Below are 27,635 nucleotides of genomic sequence, written 5' to 3'. Positions count from 1 at the left end.
CAGCAAATTCAGGGAAAAAAATAGTGATGTCGTGAAACATATCTATATTACAAAAAGGGGTGCTAGTGGTCTTAAAGCAAATAAAGGTAGATAAATCCCCAGGGCCTAGGCAAGAACATTGTGGGAAGGTAGGGAAGATATTGCATGGGCCCTGGCAGAGATATTTGTATCATGGTTAGCCACAGGTGAGGTACCAGAAGACTGGAAGATAGCTAATGTTGTGCCTTTATTTAAGAAAGGCTGCAAAGACAAGCCAGGGAACTACAGGCTAGTGAGTTTAACAGTGATGGGAAAGTTACTGGAGGGGATTGAGAAATAAGATCTACTTTCATTTGGAAAGGCAAGGACTGATTAGGGATAGTCAGCATGACTACACATGGGAAATTGTGTGTCTTGTGAACTCGACTGAATTTGTTTTTGACGAGGTGACCAATAGGATTAGAGGGCAGGGTGGTAGATGTCATCTACACAGCAAGGTCTTTGACAAAGTCCCACATAGTAGGCTGCTCTGGAAGGTTAGATCACATGGGTTCCAGGATGAGTTAGCGAACTGGATACAAAATTTTCTTAAGGGTAGGAATTACAGTAGTGGAGGGTTGTTTTTCTAGATTGGAGGCTCGTGACCAGCAGTGTACTGCAGGGATCAGTACTGGGTCCACTGTGATTTGGCATTTATATTAATGTTTTGGATAAGAATGTAGATGACATTGTTACAAGTTTGCAGATGATACCAAAATTGGTGGTATAGTGAACAGTGAAGGTAGTCTAATATTACAACAGGATGTAGATCAACTGGGAAAGTGGACTAAGGAATGGCAGATAGAGTTTAACTTAGACCAGTGTGAAGTGTTGCAGTTTGTAAAGTTAAACAAGGGAAAGACCTGCACAGTAAATGGCAAGACTGGAAAGTGTTGTCGAACAGAGAGATCTGGGGCACAAGTACATAGTTATAAGAGTTGAGATGTCATGTTACAGCTGTACAAGATGCTGGCGAGACCACACTTGGGAGTACTGTGTGCAGTCTGGTCACATAGCTTTAGGAAGGAAGTTATTAAGCTTGAAAGAGTGCAGAGAAGATTCACAAGGATGTTACCAGGACTGGAGGGCCCAAGTTATAAAGGATAGACTGCACAGGGTGGGCTTTTTTCCCTGGAGCATAGAAGGCTGAGGGGTGACCTTAAAAGAGGTACATAAAATCATCAGAGGCATTACCTAAGTAATGGTCAGTCTTTTATCCTCAGGGTATAGTAGTCTAAAACTAGGAGAGGAAAGATTTAAAGGGGACCTGAGGGGCAACTTTTTCCAGAGGTTAGTGGTACATGGAACGTGCCAGAGGAAAGTGTAAAATGTTACAACATTTAAAACACATTTGTACATGGATAGGAAAGGTTTAGAGATATGGGCCAAATGCAGGCAAATGACATTAGCTCAGGTAGCCAACTTGTTCAGCGTGGACAAGTTGGGGCTGTTTCCGTCTGTATAACTATGACATGAATAGGGAGCAGGAGCAACAGAAACATTCACAGTCAAGTAGGCAATATTCACAACCTGGGCTAGCATCTGATGATCTTATAAGCAAGAAGCTGAAAGCCAGTTTGCATTGGTGATTTTATCTGCAGGACCAGGAGGAAAAAAAAATCCTCAACTCACCTTTTCTAATGACTTCAGCACACCTTGTCGTTCACGCAACTTCTGAATGCTCAGAGCTATTTTGTGCCGTGCTCCCTTTGTGACATTCTGCATAAGAACACACTGAGTGAGATGTTGCAGTAGAGAAGCAAAGATGAGGGACCATGGAGAAAATGAGAGAAGAAAAGGATTAAGATGTCTTGCTACCAATTCCCAGCCTTATCCATTGGGTGACACAGTGGCTCAAATCCTAACCTCCAGTGTTGTCTGGAAGGAGCTGGCACATTCTCCCTGTGACTGCACAGATTTCCTCCAGGTACTCTAGCTTCCTACCACATAAAGGTGTATGTTAAATGGCCACTGTAAATTGTCGCTAGTAAGTGATATGTAGGAATGTGAAGAGATTAAGTTGCAGAGAAATGGGATTGATCTCTGAGCCAGCAGACTCCATAGGCTGAGAGCCCTCCACAAAAAGGGAAATAACAAGCCTGGATGGAAGTCAGACATGGGCTTGTGTGGGGCACCTCATCCCACCCCCAGCAGCAGCCAGGATCACACAGAATGGTCACTGATATTCTGGAGGGCTATAGGCAGCTGTAGAACTATGCACCACAATGTTACCTTTGGTGGATAAGGGAGAGGGAACTAAAACAGCACACAATATCACTTACAGAAACTACACTTCTTTTGAAGATGAAGATACCTGAAAACATCTTAAACACTTCAAAATGAATGATACAAATGCTTACTAATAAAACTCCAGGTACATATCTGGAATTCACTCATTATATCCTCCTGGTTTATAATAAAAACTTTACACCATATTTCAGTTCATTAAACTTAATGTAGACAGTCAATAAGCAAACAATTTTGATAACCCATTAAGGGAGAGAATGAATTTCCACATTATCAACAAACCTGAGATTCCAACTGGTGTTCAGTCAGAGTCATCATCTCTTCATATGTTAGCTGCGAGAATAGTGATGCATATTTGTGTAGTCGAAGACTTTTTAACCAAGTGGGCACATCTGTGATAAAAATGAGAAACCAAAATCTTACTTCAGAAACATGGAGGTAAACTACTTTTGGCTAACTATTTATAGTACATATTCCTCTGACAGATGTTTTATAATGAGTATTTCCATTGTATAATGGCAATTACAGTTACACCAAAATGGATACTCAAGCTTGGGAGTCAATCATCCACCTACTGTCCAATCACATCTCAATTTAGCTATCAGCATCATCCATGGCCAGAATGTATCCATGTGTATCAGAACACAAAACAAAACCTGACTGCTGCACACCTGCCCAGCAATTTGGAGACTGATATTTCCAAAAAAAAACCAAGACTGAAAGATTAGGGTCAGGGTAGATAGTTCATACTTGCCAGCAAGGTCATGGTCCGAATGACCACCTTTCACAGACAAAAAAAAACACATGGCTTAGCATGGCATATACAGGAAACAAGAAAATGTCAGAACAAGTGATGAGAATTTGAAGCAAGGCAAAGTAAGTTGGTAATTACCTCTGATTTTGTTGGGAAACTCTAGTGTACTGAAGCAAAGACCAGTTACAAAAGCACAGATATCAAGACAGAACAGATGAGGGAAGCAATGATGTAACTTAATGCAAGCCAACAATTCCTATCATAGTATTTAACTACCTCTTGATTTATTCCAGAGCTTTAAGACTTCAGTTTTATGCTTTAAAGACAGTTCAAGGTACTAATCATTTGACCTGCACTAAGCTAGATTACCTCAGAGTGGTGATCATATTCTTAAAAGGGAAAGTCTGTGCAGGAAGCATTATCTTCAAGCTTGCAAACTTAAAGCAGGGAGCACATCCAGCCATGATCAGGACCTCCACACTCAACCAGTGACACTCCAGCACCAAGACAACTTGCTTAGTATGAGAATTTACCATTCACAAAAGAGAAAATGAATGTTGTTGGCACTTGAATCACAGGACACCTTAGGCCAAGCAACTTAAACATACTGTAATCACAATCTTGTTGAAATACCACCAGAAACCCAAAGAACCACAAAAACTCCAAAATACCATCTTTTCCATGCTCACTCCGCAGCAGCCCAATACTCAGTCACACAGGAGCTTCCAAGCAACAAAAAAATCTGCAACCACCCATAAGCAGCTCAGTGTTGGGCATCAGGGTGATGGAGCAGCTTCCTATGGGGGCTGAAGGTGAATGAGCTACCTGGAAACCCACAACCAAGTCAGCAGTTAACAAGGTTGTGTTTTTCATTTTTCCATGTTACAAGAGATTTTGCAACTTCAGGAGGGATCCACCCATTGTTTGAGGATAGCTACTGGACATATGATCTCACCAGGGCCACCTTGCAAACATTGGAATGTCAGAGAGATCAGGCTCAACTTTTATGCTCAGTCACATTTAGAGAACCACTTCCTGAACTTAATTTTTTTTTGCACACTGAGGTTTTATTTAAACTAAATGTTATTACTTTTGATTTTTTACCACACCCTTATCCTGCAATCATGGGCAGCTTCAATAAACAGCACAAACATTTGGGAGTCAGGAGAGAGAACATTTTTCAATCTACCAAGACCCTGGTACTATTCAATATTTTAAGAAAAAGCTTATTGGGCCTAAATAAACCAAACCCTTTTAGGTGGGCTAACTCTGCATGTTTTTCCTTCAGTGTTCAGAACATTATGGTTCTTTACCGTTGATAATACAAGTGAATTTAAAACAAACCCCATTTCACAAAAAAATTCCCTTCTACTTCCCTCATTTCATTTGACCATTTAAGTCAACTGGCTTGGTCACAAAAATTTAAACTCTCCTTCAAAAAGTTCAGAATTTTTTTAATATTCTTTACTTTAAATCTTTGACAAGGCATCATTACTAATTACTAGAGCACAATACTCCTTTCAATGCCTTCCATTGCTTTTATAACAGAACACTACACATTTTACTCACAATACACTAATATTCTTTAACTGTCATATCTTACCCAAGATAAAATAGTGCATATACTTTGAAATAAAAAAAGTAGATGACCATCACTAAAGCTTTATGAATGAGTGCAAGAAACCTTTTATGAAGGAAGGATTACTGACAAATTGAGCAAGAGTGTAAAACTGGCAGATGAACCTCTATTTTGGATCCAAGATAATGAAACTGCTGTCTATCAATCCACAAAGGGCTTCTGTTTTATCCTGCAAATGCAACACCTTCTACCCACTTGCAGCAGACCTTTTCAAACACCAGTCAAATTTGAATATCATTTTGCAGCCATTGGAGGATGCATTTTTCTCTCTGGAGTGGTCACTCCAAAGAGAGAAATACATCCTCCAATGACTGCAAAACACTGATATTCAAACTTGGCTGACATTAAAAAGGTGTCTGCTGCAAGTCTCAGAAGCTGAGGCTGACCATCAGACTTGAACCAGAAAACAATTGCCAAATTATTGAGCAGAATCATTGCTGAGTTTAAACTGTACTGCATTCCCATATACAGGAAAAAATTTTGACAGTAAACCACACAGACCACTTATACACCAGCTACCACTGGCCAGACAGAAGCAACAACAGAATTCTGTCAGAAGTCCAATACCAGCCTGGAGAGTAAATGGAAACTAAAGCACAGAGTAAAACAGCACAAAGAAACCTTTAATCAGTTTTTATACTAAGTATATGCCTCATGCTAGGGAAAGCAAAATGACCACTGAAGTTTCAGAAGCATCCATTTTTTTTTTTAAAATATCACTTTGAACTTGTAGGATGAAAACTCTAGACTCTTGACTATAAATAAAATACAATCATACTAATAGATTGAGTTTAAAGAGTATCTGTAGCTTAATCCCTTGGGGGTGCAGGGGGATGGTGGTGGTGGGAGGGGGGGAAGGGGGGAAAGAGAGAAAAGAAATGCTAGGAGTGGATGGGTTACATTTCTACTGCAGTGGGACACAACTCCATTCAGATTCAACACATTCAGCAGTTTGCTTAAGGAGTGTCACAAATAAAATCCTGAAATTTTCAATGGAGTAATTAGGTTTAGAGCAAGCCTAACACTTAATTTAACTTTGTTTCACAAAACCTTATAGCATCAGTGGTAACATCAAGTTGTATAGGCTTGACACTATATAGAATTCATGGAGCACAGGATTAAAGAAGTCACAGGATGCTGGCATGTATCCATATCAGAAGCACCAATTCCTAGATCACACACCACAATAGGAGCTTTAAATTATGTCATATGCATGCAGAGTTGTAACAGTTTATGAATGAAGTTTTAAACACATCTAGGTTACCACTTTGTAACATGCCTCTAAGCATTTACATATATACAATGCTAGACAAATTAACAATGAGGAAGACATTTGGATGAAGGGATATAAATAGAAATGTAAATTTTAACTGGGGACAGTTTAGGTTAATCAGAAAAATGTTACAAATATTGGGGAGAATCTTTAAACAATGCCCCCACTACATTCCCAATACTTGGGCAGTACCCAAGAAAGAATGGGACTTGGTTGAGAAAACAATAGTATTCACCCATTTATCTTATTTGGTGTGTGGGGGAGGGGAATAAAAGGCAGCCTTAAAATAGAAAGATTGCAAACTATTATCCCCAGCTCTTAAAATACAGAAGCCACAGCATTAAACATCAAAACAAAAAAAATGGTAAGAGTCAAATAGGAAGGCAAAGTAAAAGTTAAGAGCATGGATATAACTTTACAACTTTCTTAAATACCGAGTGCAAACTTAAGAGACTGAAATCACATGAATACTGCTTATTATTTAATAACCAGCAGAAAGGCAAGTCAAGGATCTGGCTGTGCAGTGGTATCTTTTCCCTTTGAAAATTAGCAAGGCCCATACATACACAAATAACCACTCAAGCATGGCACCAGAGGGTAACCATTATATAAACCACAAACTGCAAGGTATAGAATTTAAAAGGGCATTCTTACAGATTAAACAATAGACCACACCTGCCAATTCCAGAAGAATATTTGAGGAACCAAGCAATTTTCCTCTCTCTGCCAATGCCTCCCTATATAGACCATTTCACTCAGCTCATCCACTAACTGCAGGATTTTGTGTGCACAAGGTGACAACCATTTTTTGTCTATAGAATGGTATTGTAATTCTAATTCACTGGCAAGTGCAAAAACATTTGGGAAATGTTATGGAAAGTGATAGAAGTAGCTGAAGAGCTCACTTGAGGAATGAAAAACTGGAGTAAGAGATTTCTCAGAATGTAGAGTACATGCTACAAACACTCAGCACTGAGGTTTGTTACTGCTTAGAGGAAGAAAGCTTTTCAAAAAAGTTCCTGCTATCAAATAAAACTTAAAATACACAAAAATGTCAGTGTTTAAAATCACTGGTTTATTCCAATACATTTTACTAGCTGTTGATCAAAATGAGTTTGTATTAGCATCTTTCTTACACAATGAAATAAAATGCAAGACAAATAAAAAGGCACAAGGGCTATGGGAAAATATACTTTAAAAAAAATACAGGGAGTTGCTAATCTTTGGAATTCTCTCAGGATTGTGTATGCTCAGTCATTGAATACATTTGTGGCTGAGACCAATAGATTTTTGGACACTAAGGGAATGGGAGGATATGGGGGTGCTGGCAGCCAAGTGACCTTGAAGCACAGGATCACTATGGTCATGTTTAATGGAACAATGTATTCAAGGGGCTATAGGGCCTCATCCTGCTGTTAATGTTATGTTCTTAGTGAAAGACTGATCATGATATGTGCTCAATAAGATCCAGAACTTGCAGTCAGCGATAACACATGGGACTTGTCCCAACCTTGGGAAAAGCAAAAGCTCCCCACAAAGATCTAGTCATCTCCACAGAAAGAATGTTCCGATTTTCAACTTCTGCAGCTGTCAGGCATTAGTTCCAGGACATTCCAGGCATCCAGCAGCAGTGATGTCATCAAGCTGACTAAATAGCCAATCAGAATAAACACCAAATTTAAAAGCCCTTGTTTTTAAAATCCTTTGTATTTTGACACATTAAAGATATTTATTGTAATTCTGTAAAGCCCAAATAGTCTGGTGATCAGCTATTATGGCTTAGTACACCATTCACACTTCAGATCTCAAAGCTTTATTCAGACAGTTTTGCAGTGAGGCTATTGTGAAGTGATTTCCCTCAAATGACAAACAGGTAAAACAATTTAGCATTTGAATCGGAGCAAGCAACTCAAATTTCCACATTAAACCACACATGCAGGAAGTCCAAGTTCTGGTTCAGAGAGTGATAATAGAAAAATGAGGGCAATTTCATCAATATAACAAATTCAGTGCCAATGTGTACCCATCTCAGAACAAGTGAAATATATTCCATACAGCTATGGCAGGAAGGGGAATGGAGGACAAACATGTACCAGTCTACACTGGGGGAAAAATGGTAGTGGAGAGAGAGTCAGCAGCTTTAAAATTCCTGTATGTTAACACATCAGATGACCTGTCCTGGGCCCAGCATATAGATGCAATCACAGGGAAGGCACACCAGCATCTGAGGTTGAGAAGGTTCAGCTTTTTGCCGAACACTCCAACAACCAGTATCCAGACTGGTTGCATTGTGGTCTGGTACAGCAATTTGAATGCACAGGAATGCAAGAAGCTGCAGAGAGTAGTGGACTCAGCTCAATACATCACAGGCATATCCCTCCCCACTATCGGTAGCATCTACAGGTGCTGCCTTAAGGCAGCAACATCCAAAGATCCCTGCCATCCAGGCCATGCCATCTTCTCACAGCTACCATCTGGCAGGAAGTACAGAAGCCTGAAGTCCCACACCACCAGGTCCTAGAACAACTACTTCCCTTCAACCATTTGGTTCTTGAACCAACTGGTACAACTCTAGTGACTAGTTTAGTATCATTATGATCACTTTGCACTAAAATGGACTTTTCTGTTCTAATTGTGTTCTCTTCCAAAAATTGTGTATAATTTGTTTAACTTAGATTTTTTTGTTAATGCTGCCATATGATGCTGTTGGAAGTAAGTTTTTCATTGCACCAGTGCATATGACAGTAAACTCAACTTTGACTTCATATCAAAGTCAAATAATCCACCTTATTATAGCTGCCTTTATATGACCATATATGGTTTGCACAAGTGGCTCCCAACAAGGCAACAAGCATCAACCTTGATGCAAAGACTAACCATCAGATTTTAAACTCATTTTAACTCTGGACAACACCTCCTTTATAATAATGTCCACAAATCTGGATGAAAAGGTCACCTACCTTACCTGGCTGCTAACTTCCTGATCTTAATGTAGATTTTATTCTAATGTCCATCTGGTTTAAACACATTTGAGCCAATAGTCTGGTTACAACATCTTACCTTTCATTCCACTCCCCTCCTCCTGAAATGTGTTGCGACTTGATCCCTGTTCCTCTGTCTGCTCACTGCCACCACTTCCAGAGGAGGCTATGCTGCTCTGCGGGGAGAGTGGTGCATGGTCTGATGGGGCGTAGACTGCTCGGGTGCGCAGGTCATCTGGAGACATCCACTCGCTGACCACAGATTGGTTTGTCATATTGATCGGTGGAGTGAGAGAAACTGAGCGCTTCAGAGGGCTGTGGTTGGTTTGAGTTTGGCTTTGGAGAACTGAAAGTTAAAAATGGTATATTAATGTGCCTGTAAAGTACAAGTGAAGAAACCCATCCCCTCCTGCAACAAGTGGGAAAACAAAAGATGTGGAAAAGTTGATTCAGGTATTTAGACCTGGTCAAGACATGCAAAAAGAATCATCAGCTCCCCAGTTAATTGATATCCTTGTGCATCTCCAGTTGTTCTGAAAAAAAAGTTATATATTGAGTGAACATTGAAGGGCCTCAATGATCTAAATGAGCTATTACAGTTGGAGAATGAATGGTACAAAGGCCCCCTCCACCACCTCTACTCCTTCCAACTAAAGGCCAGATTATACGCTCCTACTCCAATATTCTCCAAACATTCATCAGCTTTAGCCAAGCAATCTCAATTTGTGCAGAGTGCAAATTAAAACAGAGGAATTGACAATAACTGGCTCCGAGATTTGAAAGATATAGACTCAAGTGAAAAACATTTACACAAAAACTTTAAGAATAAAGTACATCAATAATTTATTATTTAAATCTTGTAGAATTATGATTCTGAAGACTACAAACCTTCCATAGGGAGTAAATTGACATTATTAGCTTTCAAATAGCAACCATTATACCTTAGTTGCACAAAACTCATTCCCATCTTTTCTCCAACTCTTCCAGTCAGACATTTCAATGGATGTTGTCCATCCAGTCTACATCACCCACAACAACATTACTTTTTGTGGCGAAGAGCTGACAAATTGCCTTCAGAGAACAAATGTGCAAAGATTAATGGATAACTCATTGGAAACAAGAACCCTGGTTGGCTTAGAGAAAAACCAATGCTTCTCCCAGGATTAGCCAGGACCAACATCATACCATATCACTTATGATGTACAAATCTGGGGTGGGTGGGGAGGTGGGGTGGGAAGAAAGAGAAGGAAGGAGAGAGAGAAACATCACATTTCATATTACATTTCCTGAAATTAACACATACACCCACCCCCCCCCCCCCACCTTTCTTGCCAGGTCTTACCCACTCATCACCTGGTAGACAACAGACATAAGCCCAGCTGCCAACTCCAGTGTCCCTCAAGTCATTTGCACAGTTATAATTTGGATCATCCTCCTTCTAATGTTTCTTCCCTTTATTTTTAGGCAACACTACCTCTATGATGTAGATCATCCAAGTACTAAACCTCACATGCCACAATAGACTGATTCATCACTCAAGGAACTCAGATTGTTTAAATGCTTGATGGGATAACATGTGCAGTTAAGGAGGCACAAGTTTCAAAAACTTGGGTGCAAGATGCTCCACAACCTGCACTGGCAACAGCATGTCACCTAAACTGCACTACTTAATGAATGCTGGCAACAAGATGAGAGCAGTAATCCTGGTTGATTTATTATTTCCCACAGCACCACCCCACGAGCAGAGGTCAATTGTAATTCCCTTAGTTAGGTTATTGTGGGCTGAAGGGCCTGTTCCTGTGCAGGACAGGAACAGTACAGCACAGGCCCTTCAGCCTGAAATGTCTGCACCAAACACTATGCCGAATTAAACCAAGTCTCTTCTGGCTGTACATAATCCATATTCCTCCATTCCCTGCATATTCATGCACCTATCCAGCAGCCACCATCATATCTGCTTCCACCACCACCTCTGCAGCCTGTTCCAGGCATCTAGTCTATGCCTCTCAGAAGTTTATAAAATTTATACCAGGTCACTTGGACTCTGATGCTCTCAAGAAAACAATCTGAGTTTGTCCACTCTCTCCTTGTAGCTCATACCCTCTAATCCCAGTAGCATCCTGGTAAACCTCTTCTGTACCCTTTCCAAAGCCTTTGCATCCTTCTTGTAATGGGATGGCCAGAATTTCACACAATATTCCAAGGTGTGGCCTAACCAGTTTTATATAGCTGCAATATTACTTCCTTAATCTTATACTCTATGCCCCGACCAATGAAGGCAAGTATGCCATGTACCATTTTTACCACACCATCTACTTGTGTAGCCACTTTCAGTAAGCTATGGACTTGGATTGATAACTCAATACAGGTGACCTTGTTTGTCTGCATTATAGTTTCATACTGAGTAGTAACAATTAACCAAGCTACTGGGAGGCACAAATCATATGGTGTTCCAGAGGCTGTGGGTACTATTTCAGAGCTATTCTTGCTCCAAATTCAATTGTAAAAGCACATGGACTATACATGCTTACAGGAATCCAGGACATTTCCTGGCATTCCCTTTAAATAATGTTTAATTAATTGAAGATGTGATCACAATAAATGCTTTTAGATGATCTGCACATGGTACCTTGGTTTTACCATCAAATACCATTTCATGGAACACTGACACTGAAGCAGATAGTGATCAAGATTCACCCTGCAATAGTCTCAGTTGATCAATGTGCTAGAGGGTCCAAAAAGTCATCAACTTGAAACATTAACTTTTGTCCCACACAGCTGCCACATAACCAGAGTATTTCCAGCATTTTGTTTTTATTTCAAAATTCCAGCATCCTCTGAATATTGGTTTTTGAGGTTTCCTACATGGAGGGGAGAAGTTTAGCGCAGACCATCCTGTGCCACCATGTTTCTAGTGGCACTGGACCAGATGTTTTCCCAGAACAAGCTCGTGGCTACGTCTGACTACTGTTTGGGTCAGGAATTGATCTCTTTAAGAAATATTGTTAGTCTGTTGGTAAGAGGTACTACATCCGCAACCTGCTGAAGGGGTCAGAGCTAATAATGACACAGCAGAACTGAATGGGCTTCCATCACAATAGCAAAGAAAAACATACTACCCAGAGGCATTTCATTGTTGAATATTTTTGTCATCCTGTCCCAATGTTAATAATTTCAATTATTTTTCAAATGTGAATATTTTGTTCAATGATGGCAAGATTTGGGCAGGAAGACAGAAAAGTAAACTGTGAGAAATGTTAACATTAATCATGCAAGAGGAGTTTGCCTGGACATTGTAGTAAAATCATATCTTTTACCAAAAAAAAGAGCATGGTTTCCCCATCTTAGTTCACATTAGTTCAAAACTGCAATAGCACTGTTTTCTCCCCAGGTTCTTTAAGTATTTGGTTTGGGGTGTTCTGTTTGCAATCACTCATGCTGGTAAAATGTGTAAATTATCAATTTGTTGCAGGTATTTAAATGTGTCAGTAATGAAACCCCACATATAATGCCAAGATGAAATAAGGAGATCATTTCTTCAGTAATGAAAGACTCCAAAAATTAAATCTGCACTTTTTCCAACTAATAAAACTTCAAATTAAAACATCACAAGGCCGAGGCAGGTTTCTGGCACAACAAATTTCGGGATTTCAAGGAGGTTATACTGAGACTCAGAGGTGGCGTTGTTTGTCATTGCTTTGCCTTCCGTCTCTTGTTCTTGCCCTTATGTTGGAGTTGGGCAAGGGCATGACTACAGCTTTTCAGTGAATCTGCTGATTCAGTATTGCATGCCTCCCACTGAATTCCAGCCTACCCCCAATTTAACAGCAAATGTCCTCCCACTCATAACCAAAAATAGCCATACTACTCCAAAGCAGCAGCTGAACAATTTCCCAACTAGCAGAAATGTAAATGCTTTATAATAAAAACCTACAAGTAAATAGAACAGATTAAATAATCCTAATAAAGGGGTTGTGTGAGGGCATATATTTGTCTCACTTTCAACCCTTCCCAAATTGAGGTTGAGTTTGCTCCCTTTTATTGAAATTTTATAAACTGTACTGTTAATTCTTTCAGAGGGATGGTGGGAAAACTCAAAAATAGTGTTAGAGAGCTAACCATTTCAATTACTGAAAGATTCCCCAAGCAGCATTTTCATTTATATATCCCAACTGATTGCCTCTGAAGGGAAGCATTTTCACTAGCAAGAATGTCCAACCACCTCTATTTCTAGAGAACACAGCATATTAAGCAGCCCTGAAGGACCAGCTAACCTAATACAGCATTTTTTTTTGGAAGGTGTGCAAATGAAGTTTAAGGACAAATCACTAAATATTACAAATGTAAATACATAGCCAAGTCAAATTCTTCACAAAAACCCAGTTACTGAAAACAGATGAACATGACAAAGTCTATTGCAACATGCACAGCTGTTCAGGAGAATCATTAAAATAGTTCAGATTGGAGAGGGGCACCAAATAAAATCTCCAGATAAGATTGCCATGCCTAGAATGGTTTGTCTGTTACCATCAAGCTTCCCCGACATGACTTGCTTATTCAAAAAAAATTTACAACCACCTAGTACACATTTCCTAAAAAAAAATACATTTGGATAAGAGTGCAATCCAGCACAGCTTCAGTAACGGCAAAGTAATGAGAGTGCTCGTGCATCTCATCCCCTAATCACAGCAAAAGATCACGTCATGTCTGACAAGTCAGTCAGGAGCATGCTGTTGAAAAGGGAGGTGGATTCCCAAAGGAGCACCAGTTGAATGGGTGAATTCTCAACTAGGGAAGAACACAAGGGATGAATTACTTTCCAGAATGAAAAACTGAAGAGGGGAGAAATAACGAGTAACAAACATGCATTGTGACTCTACATATCTGCATTTAATAAGGAAAATACCAAGTTCTGAATGCAAGATTAATATTCATTTACAGTACTGAAATAGGCTATTTACTTCATATTAGTTGATGTTTCACTGAATATCCAGTGAAACTTTAGGAAAGACAGCAGCAAAACAACTGGATCTCTGCTCCATATTTCCTACCATCGTTAGTGAAAATTAAATAGTGTGAACATACAGAGACTATTCTCATGGTAGTTAGACCCCTCCATATGTACCTTTAATCTACATTTGTATATCATAATGCCAGTAAGATGATTTATCACTAAATCTGCTTGGTTTATAATATTCAGTGAATTTGCTAATAATGTGAATTTTCTAACAATGAGCTACAATATTTGTGACTCTTGACCTAGTCATAAAGAAAGCAACATGAAAATTAAATTATGGCCTGTCCACAGCAAGAATAAAATGGCAGACAGATGTCAGCTGTCACTTCCTATTGCCACATATCTTTAGAAGGGAGCAAAGCCACCCTGAGGGGCCATACTTCAATGTATAAATGAGAAGTCATTATTTCCCAGACTAATGCCTAATCAGAACTGGGCTGCTGCCAATGAATTTGACAGTGACACCTGACCATACCCAACTGAAGTCCATCATTTATTCTATTGGCTTCACATTCACAGATAGGCCTCTATGTATAATTTTAATTGAATGCACAAAGGAGAAAAACAGCTGTAGATTTGTACTGCCTTCAGACATTTTGTTCCTGTCTATATATAGACTGACGCCACTGGCATGGTTGAGTACTGAATGTTCTTTGTAGCTTTATAATGCACATGTTTTTCTATTATGCAACATCTGCAACAGACATTTTGAGATGTTATTTTCTCCCTCCTTTTGAACCCCCCTTCCTGAGCCATGCACGCATTGCTCTTCAGCAAGAAGCTGGGTGATTGAGATGCTCTCACACCTCTATTACTGCCACACTAGAACTAAAATCAAATGCATCATTCTGTGGTGATTTTCTAGACCATTTATCTTTCCGAGGAAGTTCTGTTCTTCCTTTCTCTGCCCTTCCCCCATCACAAATGACGTAGCCAGGTTCAGAAATGTGTGGTGCAAATTTCTAACCTATTTTGACACTATTTGTTAGTTTACTGCACTTACTAAATATTTCTACTGCTAAAATACCTCAGGAGGAATTGATGGAACAAGTGAACAGTTCTTAAAATCATGGCACAGCTGTCAGACATTTCTAGCTTTTTGTTACTCTTCACAAACAGGCTGCCTTGAGATTATTCAAGCTAAGCAAACACACCATTTTTCCTTCCTTTCCTAAAAGCATTAACTGTTTCATTGAGGTACCATCACCCTGTAGAACCTGCCCAGCTCTTTATGTGCAAGTCAAGGTAACATCAACAGACTTGCACTTGATCCTTTAAAGCTTCAGGATTGGGTAATTATGACAGCACATTTGGACAAGAAATAAATGCAAAGTTCACTTTTGTTAACTAGCACTCCAATTAACAAATTTATTGCAACAAACTCCTTCAACAATGCCAGAAACAAATCACAGGGACTTGGGCATAATACTTTTCTGTCCAAACTTGATAGTTAAATGTCTACCTTACCTGTACTAGTATTGCTTCCAATGTTGTTCATTGCAGATGGCACAGACACAGATGTATGCAGAGGCAGATGTCCATTCTCACATGTCATTGGCTTGTCCTGCCAAGCAGGAACAGTGACACACATGCCACTATCCGCTCGGTTCTGCCATTCATTTAGCTTGTCTTCAACGTTTTGTCTTTGATTTTGGTTGTATGCTCCTGTGTAAATAGAGTCTGCCCGGCCCACGCTCTGTGAAGTGTAGTTGCTCGACATGCGCTCCTCCAAATGAGTTAGCCATAAGGCCAGAGAACTCCGATCATCCAGTGAGGTTGCAGGATGGATTAGTGCATAGGATAGGAGCTGCCTACTCTCTTCTATGAACAGATTGCTATCAATGGAGTAAGCCAGCACCTTCTGCAGCAGCTTCATGTACTCAGACTTTGCCTCTACATTTCCAGGCTGAAGTAGAGGAAGATGGGAAAGCAATTGTAAAACAACCTTTTCCTTAGGGTCTTGATGCCATTGACTGATGAAAGCTGAAAAATAAAAAACACTTAGTAAAATTTCTGGAGAAAAAAAACATTTCCCATTCAACAAGTTTATGCTTCCATTCATTTACCTTCATAAATTAAATACATCAACCCAGGTGAGTGATTAATGGTCAGTGGTTACCTTGTGAACTCAAACCTTTAAATCCTGTTGAGGGAAAGGTTAGTATCCAGTTTCTTATTAGGGAAGGTTGGCAGGCAAGAAATGTTCAACTTGGTTGCACTTCACATCAATGTTCACCAAACAGCTAGCACAGGGGTAAAAACAGACTCAGAATCTAGTGCAACTTAAGAATCAAGATTCAATACAACAACAACTTTAGTGAAGAATGGGTCACAAGGCCCAGCAGGCTTACTCCACTATATTCAATGTAATTTAAACATACATTTGCGCAAAAACCAAACTGCTGGAGGAACTCTGAGGGTCAGGCAGCATCTGTGGAGGCAAAGGGATTGTTGATGTTTCAGGTTAAGACCTTTCATCAAGACTGAGTGTGTAAAGGGGAGATAGCCAGTATAAAGAGGTGAGGGGGAAAATTGACAGAGGCTGGGTGATATTGGTGGAGACAGGTGCTGCAGATTGTGGAATCTGATGAGTGAAACCAGATAAGGGGGGGGGGGGTGGTGGGCAGAAATGGGGGGAGGGGGGTGCAGGGGGAAGGGGCGAAAGTGGATAGACTGTGTGGGTGGTAGGCAGTTTGTCATTTCTTCCAGCTGTAATTCGATCCCACCAGTCACATCTTCCCCTCCCCAGCCCTTTCTGCTTACCTCAGGGACCACTCTCCATGACTCCCTGGTTCTCCCTCCAGACCCATCCCTTCTCACCCCCAGACACTTCACCTGCAACTGCAGATGTAACATTTGTACCAACCATCAAATACCTAAATAGCCCTTGTAGGTGAGGCAGAGATTCACAAGCACCTCCTCCAACTTTGTTTATTGCATCCAGTGCTCTTGATGTGCCCTCCCCTACATCGGTGAGAGCAAGCGCAGACTGGGCGACCGCTTTGCAGAGCACCTGTGCTGTTTGCAATAGCCATCCTGAGCTCCGGGTTGCAAACCATTTCAACTGCCCTCCCCATTCCCACACCAACTTGTCTGTACTCTGCCTCCCCCACTGCCAGGAAGAGGCCAAACACAAACTGGAGGAACAGCACCTTTTATTCCACGTGGGTAGTCTACAACCCAATGACATGAACACAATTCTCAAGTTTTAGGTAACTTGCACCGTTTGTTCCTCTCTTCTGATCCACCCACACCCACAACCCCTTCTCTCCCTCATCCAGCCTCATGTTATCCAATGTTTCCCCTCCCCTGCTGGTTCCATCTACCCATCACCCACATTCTTTATTTCCCCCCCGCCACTGTTCCTAAATGCCCAGCACCCCTCCTTTATCTGGGATCACTCATCACCTTTTATCATCAGATTCCATAATCTGCCTCGTCTCCACCAATCACCTCCCAGTCTCTGCCACTGCCTCCACCCACCCTCTGCCAGCTGGCTCCATCTGCCCATCAAGCCCTCCTCACCTAGATCCACATCACTTGCCAGCTCCTGCCTCCCCCTTTATACTGGCCATCTCCCCTTTACACTCAGTCCTGATGCAGGGTCTTGACCACAAAACATCAACCATCCTTTTCCCTCCACAGATACTGCCTGAGTTCCTCCAGCAGTTTATTTTTTGCTCCAGATTCCAGCCCCTGCAGTCTCGTGTCTCAAGATACAATGGTGAGATGTACTAAATGCCTTGGAACTGGCACATGCATTAAACAAATTTTACTGGATCCCTACTGGCACTTGAAGCATTGCCATCAGGTCTATTTAACACCAAGCCAAATCAGGCCACTGGCTTCTACAACCATTGGAGCACTATAGATTCTGCAACAACCTTCCTCTACTCCACCCCACGCTTGGCCACCTTTGTACATTCTATTATCAACACATGGCAAGAAAATTGCATTCAAATCAGTACAGTTAAATATAACAATGAACTGGTGAAATATATTTAACCACTCACTCAATTTCCATGTCAATTCTGTATCTCACAGTTATTTGTGGGATTGTTGTTTACAAATTAGCATCCAGGTTTCCATCATTAGAACAGTGACTGGATTTTAAAGTACTCAGAAAAGAAAAAAACAACTGCAAATGCTGGAAACATGAAAACAAAACACTTGGTATAGGTGGCATCATCTATGAGAGACAAGATGCTGGAACAAAAAAAATCAAACTGCTGGAGGAACTCAATGGGTCAGGCAGCATTTGGGGTGGGGGAGGAAGGAAGAAAATGGACAGTTCATGTTTTGGGTTAAGACCCTTCATCTGGAGAAGAGGAAGGGTATTGAAGGTTTACAGTTCAGTACCCTGAAATGTTGAGCACCTCTCTCCCCAGAGATTGCTTGATTTATGAGAATCCCTAGCATTTTCTACTTTAAAAATATTTTTTGGTTGCAAATCACTCTAGGGTATTCTAAAAAAGGTACAGGAAAGATGCTATAGAAACAAGTGCTGCTTTCATCATTGGAACTGCACTTCGAGAGTCACTATTTTCTATAGTGGGGAAGTGTACAGAAAAAGAATTTACAAACATAGCAGACTTTACAATACAGCTTGGAACTACTGAGTGCCACTTCTCAAACAAATCATTCTGTGCTTTGGAATGCAGACATGCAACTGATTTACACAGTGGAGAAGGTTTGTAAAGCAACATGGCCATACCAATTTTAGAATCTGGAATAGTCGATTTGTAATTTGTTATAAAAAAATTCCAGAGTTCAGCAAATCCTGAAGGATGAGAGTGTAACGGACAAAATGTGTGTGACTAAGCATGACTGTTCCCTTTCATAAACTAAGTGCAAGCTGAAGAGGTCAAATGTCTTTCTCAGCAGTAACTTATGATTCAAGCTTAACTAAATCCTGATTCTGCACTTCCATTCAAAGATCTTATGCTGCAAGGTTTCAATCAGACAAATTTCACATTTAAAATAGGGACATAGAAAGGGCAAAGATTGTTCTGGGCAAGTACGAATAGAAATTCTGTATCCAAATATCAAACCCAATCTTTGTAGCAACCCACCCCCCCCCCCCCCCCCCCCGAATCACATCAGCATGGTCAAGGTCAGAACATGCACATCTCTGAACACATTGGCCAAATTGTTTCAAATACATAACTTAGTATCGAGCAGCTCAACAGTTTGAATTTAAACAAGGTGATACAATGTCATGGTGTGAGACAATGTGTTTCTTGTAAAGCAGTGATCTTGACTGTATCAATGCAGAAAGGTCTGCCAGAGTAGAAAAGGTAAAAGAACACAGTGCAAGCTGTACAGGCCAGAATGCAACAACAAAATATTTGCATTTCGCTTTCCCTTCAGGACATCCCAAAGCACCATACAGCCAATGGACTTTTCAAAAGAACTTAATGTAGGAAACAAGACAGCCACTTTTTAAAACCCCACAGCAAACTCCAACACACACCCTCACCCAGACCAAGTTCTTGGGAGGTGTACAAGATAAGAGGCATGGAGAGCGAGTGGACAGTCAGATACTTTATCCCAGGGTGAAAATGGCCAACATGTTAAGGTGATTGGAGGATGGTATTTGGTATCGGGGGGGGGGGGGGGGGGGGGGGGGGGGGGGGGAAAAGAAGGATGTCAGAGGCAAGTTATTTCCATCCGCACCCACCCCCCCACCCCACGAGAGTGGTGGGTGCATGGAACGCAACTGCAGCCAGAGGTTGTGGGGGCAGATACATTAGGGACATTTGAGACTTAGACACATGAATGATAGAGAAATGGAGGGCTATGTGAGAGGGAAGGGTTAGATAGATCTCAGAGCAGGATAAAATATTGGCATAACATCATGGGCCAAAGGGCCTGTACTGTGCTGTAATGTTCCATGTTCTAATGGTTCCACTTTCTAAACAGTTAACATTGAATAGCCACCTCTGCTGAGGAATTTCTTTTGTTGTATCCCAAGGCATCATCTTTCAAGGCAAAAACTGCACACAGTATTTCAGGAGGTCTATAATAATGCAAAGAAACCAGCCACTTTTTCCAGAGGAAGGATTCTTGTTCCTACTTCCTTCCAAAGTGAATGTGCACACTTCCTCACAATACTTCACCTACCACCATCTTACCCAGGCACCTCATTGTTACATTCCCACTTGGAAGAAAACATGTTCTCCTCAACTAAGTCACCGAGAAAAATTAGAAACAGTCAAGACCTGATCTTTGCAGCAATCCTCTATTTATACAATCTGCCATCCCAAGAGACCAGGTTACTCCCATTTCATTAACCAATAGAGTCATAGATAGAGTCAGAGTCAAACAGCACAGAAACAGGCCCTTCGGCCTAACTGGTCCCTGCTGACCAAGATGCCTTATTTGCCAGCATTTGGCCCATAAACTTTTTAAACCTTTCCAATCCATGAACCCGTCCAACTGTCTAAAAGTTGTTATTGCACCTGCCTCAACCACTTCCTCTGGCAGCTCATTCCACATGGATGCCACCCTTTGTGCAAAAAAAAAGTTACTCCTCATGTCCTTCTTAAATCTTTCCCCCTCACCATAATCCTGCGCCCTCTAGTTCTTGATACCCCAACTCTGGGAAAAAGACCAAGTGCATTCACTCCATCTATGCCCCTCATGATTTTATAGACCTCTACAAGATCACCTCTTAGTCTCGTACGCTCCAAGGAATAAGGTCCTAGCCTGTCCAACCTCTCCCTATAACTCAGTGCCTCAAGCCCTGGCAGCATCCTTGTAAATCTTCTCTGCACTCTTTCCAATTTAATAATGTCTTTCCTATAGCAGGGTGACCAAAACTGAACACAACACTCCAAGTGCAGCCTTACCAGCATCCTGTACAACCACACCATGACCTCCCAACTTTTATACTCACTGCCCTGACTTATGAAGGCCAGCATGCTAAAAGGCTTCTTCACCACATTGTCTACCTGACTCCACTTACAGTGGAGCATGTACTTGTAGTCAAAAGATCCTTCTGTTCTACAACATCCCCCAGAGTCCTGCCATTCACCAAGAAAGTCCTACCTTGATTACCTTAAGGAGTGGAACACCTTGTATCCTAATTAAACTCCATTTGCCATTCCTCAGCCCACTTACTCAGCTGATCAAGATCAGCTAATATTTTATTTATGCTAATATTAAACCCCACCCAATCCCCCAAGTCCTAATCTCATGTAACAATCTCATAAGACACATCGCGAATGGACTTCTAAAAATCCAAATACACATTGGTTTCCCTTCATGAATCTTGTCAGTCCCTAAAAACCCTCAGGTGGAACTTTTGAACACCACTTCCTTTTCAAAGTTGCATTGAAAATCAACAAATCACATTCCTTGCCCGACTTCTTGTTGTAGGATTGTTCCAAATTCCTTGACAACCTTACTATAAAGTCTGCCCTCCCTTGGACTCAGGTACATCTCCAGCAAAACCAAAAGGATGTCTAGGAGTTACAGCAACCAATGATATGGAGAGGGTCCTCTATAAAACAAAATATTTCTGGTTGAAAACATACAAGAAATCAAATGTTACCATAAATCACTTGCTGTAAGTGGTAACTCATTGAATACAAATTAAAAGAAAAGTGATTGCCACAATGAAGCAGGTATCAGTAAAAATAGTATTTAAAAAACATCAATGTGTCATATGCCAAGGTCAAAAGATAAAAAATAACTGAAATCAAGTGCATGTGGCACAGGCGTGTGCTTGAGTGAAAAGCAATTACATTTTATTCAATGGACAAGTTTTAAAAGACATTCTGGAGAGTGGATAGTGCAAATTGGAGATTTACATTTCATTTTAAGCATGATGATACAAAAGTTACTGCAACAGGACTAGAAAAGATTCAGTGATAGTGCAAAACAAAATCACTTATGAAAGTCTCAAAAGTACTGACACAAGTTTAGCAGAAATGCAGAAAACACTCAGGTTAGGTGAATAGGAACAGTTAACATTTCAGGTTTAAGATCCTTGTTTCCAGCATTTTCTGCTTTTGTTTCAGACTTCTAGTACCTGTAGTTTTTTTTCCACTAGCATTGCTATTGTGCAAGAAGATTGTACCTTTTACTGAAAAAAAATGCAGGAATACTTTAACACTATTCATCAATCAAGTGTTAGCAAAGTGACTATAATATCCAACTTTATTCAACCTGCAACTTTCCTCTTCCACAAACAAAAATCATCTACTTCCATGATCAAAGTTTAAGACTAGCTTCAGTAAAATCCATTTAACCATCTCAATACATTGGGTCACTTGCTTCTACATTTTAATAATGGTCTCAAAGGCTTGAGTGAATTAATTATTTTGCACAATAAATCACCTTAATGCACAACCTTTGACAAAATCCAAAACAACCCCCGCCCACCCCCCCCCCCCCCCCACATCTCTGGGGAACCCCTATACAGCTTTCATACTGGTTGAAACAACTCAAATTAATCTACAGACCAATCTATTTTAATCTACAGATTAGATACTCCCTTAGCTAATAGCATTTAGAGGCAGTGACAGTACTGAATGAATTTAAAATTTAGAGGATAGATTTTGTTTCTAAAATACCCAGGCACACAAAACTTGTGGACAAATGGAATCAAGATACAGATCAACCATGATCTAACAATGCCACAGCAGGCTTCAGTGGCTAACCTAGGTGTCAATCACAAATTATAATCCATAAGGATGGAAGCTACAGCTCCTCTGCAACCAGTCTGTGTGTTTGTAACTAGGGCATAGACTTTAATCTGTAAATAAGGTACAGTTACATGCTTCAGTTTTGAGGACATGCCTAAATGCAGCTCTGTATCAAGTGTTTTCTGGTAGTCCATATGCACACCAACAGCATTTCCCTTCATCACCCTTCTTACTTCACCAAAAACTGTTAAATTAAGAGATTTTGCCTCTAACAAACCCTCTAAGCAGCTAATGTTCGTCCAAGTGACTGCTAATTGTCACTGATTTGCAGAGTTTTCCCATCACCATTGCTAAACTGATTGATTCATTGCTACTTGGTTTAACCTACTAAACTTATTTTGCAGAAGTCACTTGTGCAATTTTCCAATCCTTAAGCACTTCTCCAAACTTACAAATGTTTGGAAGATTATGACTAGAGTCTTTACATTTTCCTTCAGTAGTCTAGGATACATCCCATGCAGCCTAGGCAATTTAGCCATGCTGTAGTTAAACTTTCTAGTAACTACTATCATCAAATTTTAGTCTATCCAGAGTTTCAATTGCATCTTCCTTTGTCAAGATTACAACAATGTCATCTTTGGAAAGAAGCAAAGTACTCATTTAGTACCTCAGTCATGCCCTTTGCCTTCAAGTAGATTTCCTCACGCCTCCAATTTACCAAACCTTTAGGGTTAGCTCATACATGGTGTAATTTGATTTCTATCAAGTACTTGCTCTATCTTTCACAATGGAAATGCCGGCAGAAATTTCAGCTGCAAGAATGGCTGAAGTAATTCGCCTCATGACTTATTGGTACCAATATACTAAACAATTCCCTGGAACTTTCAATTCCTTGGCCCCTATAGCCTCATCTTCACCATGAATGCCAGTCTCTATATGCTTTCATTCCACATCAGGAAGGCCTTAGGGCTGTTACTTTCTATAAACAGAGCCAACCAGTTTCCCTCCACTAACACTCTCCTCCGCCTGGCAGAACTTGTGCTTACCCTGAACAAATTCTCTTTCGATTACTCTCACTTTCTACAAATCAAAGATGTAGCCATGGGCACTTGCATGGACCCAGCTATGCCTGCCTTTTTGTTGGCTACATTGAGCAATCCGTTGCAAACCTACTCAGACACCACTCCCCAACTCTTTCTCTGCTATATCAAAGACTGAATTGGTGCTGCCCCCTGCACCTGTGCAGAACTCAATTTCATCAGCTCCACTACCAACTTCCACCCTGCCCTTCTTTCCCCCTTTTTGATCTGTCTCCATCTCAGGAGACCAATTATCCACTGACATTTACTACAAACCCACCGACTCCCACAGCTACCTAGACCACACCTCCTCCAACCCTGTCTCTTGCAAGGACACCATTCCTTTGTTTCCTTGTCTCTGCTGCATCTGTTTAAGATGAGCCCTTCCACTCCAGGACATCAGACATGTCCTTTTCTTCCCCCCAGAAAACTGTACATTCCTCCTTCCACCCCCTCCCCCCACACTCACTGCTCTACTTCCTGCACTTTTGCTCTAACCTCACCTTCCCCCAGACAGAGAAGGGATAGCGTTCCCTTGGTCCTTGCCCTTCATCCCACCAGCCTCCACATCCAGTACATCATTCTTCAACATGTGCATTCTTCGCCAGCTACAATGTGATCTACCACATCTTACCCCTTTCCACAGAGGCCACTCTCTCTGTGACTCAGTGGTTCACTACCTCTCCCCACCCATCCCTCCACCTTCCCAGGCCCCTTTCCCTGCAGCTGTAGAAGGTACAAAACCTGTCCCTACACCTATTTCCTCACACCATCCAGGGACCTAAATACCCTTTCCAGCCAAGGCATAAATTCATATGCACCTCCTTCAACCTTGTTTATTACATTTGGTGCTCTCAATGTGACCTCCTCTACATCAGTGAGACCAAGTGCAGACTAGGCGACCGCTTTACCGAGCATCTTGGCTCGGTCCACATTGACATCTGGAACTCCCAGTTGCAAGCCATTTTAAATCCCCTCCCCCATTCCTACACAGTCCGGTCTGTCCTCAGCCTCCTGCACTGCCAGGGCGAGGCTAAATGCAAAGTCAAGGAACAGCACCCCATAGACATGGGATTCTCCAGTTTCAGGTAACCTGCTCCCCCTGGTCTACTCAGCTTCCCCCCCCTCAAACACCCATCACTGTTTCTTTCCCCTCCATCTGCCCATCACTCTCACATTCCTCCCTCTGGGTCCCCTCCTCCCCACTGTTCCCATCTGTCCACTCCACCTGTTTGTTTCATCTTCCTTTCCTATTAGATGACATCTGCAGCCCTTTATTTCCTCCACTTACTACTTGCCAGATCTTGCTTCACCCTTTTATACCGGCCATCTTCCCTCTACTCTTAGTCCAGATGAAAGATCTGGACCCAAAGCACCATCTGCCCATTTCCCTCCACAGAAGTTGCCTGACCCACTGAGTCCCTCCAGCAGTTTGTTTCTTGCTGCAGATTAGAGCATCTGCAGACTACGAAGTCTGCAATATATATTGCTTATATCACCAAGCAAAAAAGTTAGAGTGGTCCAGTCATTGCAAACAAGGTAAAAATATTAGATCAAAGGGGAAATGGATACAACACTGCAAGAAGATCAATTGAGAAAACAGACTTCAATAGAAAACAATTCAATTTCAAGCCAGAGCATAAAACTGAAATAGATTAGTAGGCTAGTACAAAAAGTTATAGTCAGAGCATGAGAACAGGCCCCTTGACCAGCTTATCCATGTCGATGAAGATGCCCATCAATGTTAATCCCATTTTCCTGCATTTGGCCCATATTCCTCTATTCCTTTTCTATCCATGTACCTGTCCAAATGCTTTAAAAAAAACCCACTGATTGTACCTGCCTCTACCATCACCGTTCCATATACCCATCACCCTGTGCAGAAAAACTTGCCCCTCAATATCTCCTTGAAATATTTCCCTTCTCACCCCATGTCTTCCAGTTTTAGACTCCTCTACCCTTGGGCAAAGTCTATCTACCCAATCTGTACTCAATTTTACAAACTTCTACAAGGTCACCCCTCAGCCTCCTGCACTCCAGTATGAACAATCCCACCTCATCCAATCCTTCCTTGTAACTAAAGTCCTCCATTCCAGGCAACATCCTCTGAATCTCTGCTTGTAAAAGGTTTCATAGATATGTTTAAAAACAGTTAAAGATTAGCTAGCTAATGTCCCTATGGACTAAAGAAATTATACAAGGGAAATAAGGAAATGGCACAGAAATTAAACAAATATTTTGCAGGTCATCAGGAAGGCAGAAAATTTTGCAAGAAGAGGTCTGCAGATCTGAAGTAAATGAGCTCAAAAGAACCTAGAAGTTGGGGGAATGGGGGGTGGGGAGGGTGAGGGGTTAAGGAAGAGAATCTGTATCAACAGATTATGGGATTGAAAACTGACAAATCCCTAGGACTGGACCAGACAACCTGCATCCAGGAGTCTTGAGGGTGGAGGTATGAAATGGTGGAGACATTGATCATTTTCTTTCAAAGTTCTATATTCTAGAACAACAGAGTGTGAATAAACACTATCAGCTTTCTAGCTGACAAGCTGACAGTGGAGTTCCACAAAAATTGTCACAAAAGGGTACTTGGAAAAATCACAGGACTAGACAGAGTGGATTACACAGGAAAATCATTTGACAGGTTCAGAATTTGAGGCTGTCACTAACTGAATAGATCAGGGCTAACCAGTTACTGTGGCATTTCTGGACCTAAAAGTGCCCTTGAAAAGATGCCAAACAAGAAATTAAACAAAGTTAGAGTGCACTGCATTAGAGGGGACAGTGGTGTAACCACAGATTGGCTAACAGGGAGGAAACAATTATGAAATAAATGGTTCACATACAGTTTAGGGGAAGCCATGACCAATGGGCTACTGCAGGAATCAAAGTTGGGGGTCCAGCTGCTCACAATCTACATCAATGATTTGGGGAGAGATCAATAGAGTTTGCTGATACAGCTAGGTGGCAATGCTAGCTGGGAGACAAATGCAGGTGTGATGGGGGGGTGGGGATTAAATTTATCGGGGGCAAAGACATGGGAAATGGATACAATATGGAAAAATGGAGATTATCAACTTTTTTTTTAAAATTTTTTCTACCAAAGAAGAAACAGCAAGAGATTGAAAGGTGTTTGCTTTCAGAGTCCTAGATGCCCTTCCAACATGAATATGCAGGTTCAACAAGTGATTTGGAAGGCAAACAGCATCTTGGCCTTTATTTCAGGAGGATTCAAGTACAGGAGCAGAGACACCATGCTTCAATTATATAGAGCCCAGGTGAGACTACATCCGGAATATTGACTACAAACCTGGTCTCCCTACCAGAGGAAGGATTACTCTTGCAATTGTGGGAAGTGCAGCAAAGGTTCACCAGACTGATTCTTGGGATGGCAGGCTTGTCACAAGGAAAACAGAACACTACAGCACAGTACAGGCCCTTCGGCCCACGATGTTGTGCCGACCTTTTATCCTACTCTAAGATCAATCTAACCATTCCCTCCCACATACCCCTTTATCATTCTTTCATCCATGAGAGATTAGCCTGTACTCGCATTCAGAAAAATAAAAATAGAAGCGCACAAAGTTCTTTGATGGTTGGCAGCACTTGGCTGAGGAGTCTAGAACCAGGAGTCAGTCTCTAAAAAGAGGGTCAGCCATTCAGAAAAGATGAGGGAGAGAAGATAGTCTTTGGAATTTAGTACCCAAAAGGGCTGTGGAGAATTACCGAGCATGTTCAAGACAGAATGGTTCCCATAATGTTAAAAAGCACTATGATACCCAAGATAAGACGAGCAGTCAAAGATCACCCATGACCTTACTGAATGGCAAAGCAGGCACGAAGGTCCAAATGGAAATTTCCTGCTATTTGAGTTCTTCTGTAAATAAGCTCAGCTGTAAATTGCATGACACAATCCACTCAGGATCTGCAACTTTTCTTTCTGGATAGTAGTGGAATGTCGTACTTTTGCACCTCA

At 41.2% G+C, this 27,635-nt stretch overlaps 1 protein-coding gene across 5 annotated transcripts in view; it reads right to left on the bottom strand.

Moving 5' to 3' along the window:
- The window catches only part of LOC127586415 (protein Smaug homolog 1-like), a 67,162-nt gene that overhangs the window by 21,058 nt on the left and 18,469 nt on the right, over positions 1-27,635 (bottom strand). For all 5 annotated transcript variants that reach the window (XM_052044361.1, XM_052044363.1, XM_052044362.1 and 2 more), the window contains 4 exons: positions 15,397-15,912; positions 8,992-9,258; positions 2,548-2,657; positions 1,651-1,737 (listed from right to left, as the gene is read on the bottom strand). In XM_052044361.1, the coding sequence (XP_051900321.1) occupies positions 1,651-1,737; positions 2,548-2,657; positions 8,992-9,258; positions 15,397-15,912 (980 nt within the window). The remainder of the gene's footprint in view (positions 1-1,650; positions 1,738-2,547; positions 2,658-8,991; positions 9,259-15,396; positions 15,913-27,635) is intronic.

The sequence above is a fragment of the Pristis pectinata genome, chromosome 35, assembly GCF_009764475.1.
Source record: "Pristis pectinata isolate sPriPec2 chromosome 35, sPriPec2.1.pri, whole genome shotgun sequence".
NCBI classification, from domain to species: domain Eukaryota; kingdom Metazoa; phylum Chordata; class Chondrichthyes; order Rhinopristiformes; family Pristidae; genus Pristis; species Pristis pectinata.
This window is presented reverse-complemented; position numbering and strand designations above follow the sequence as displayed.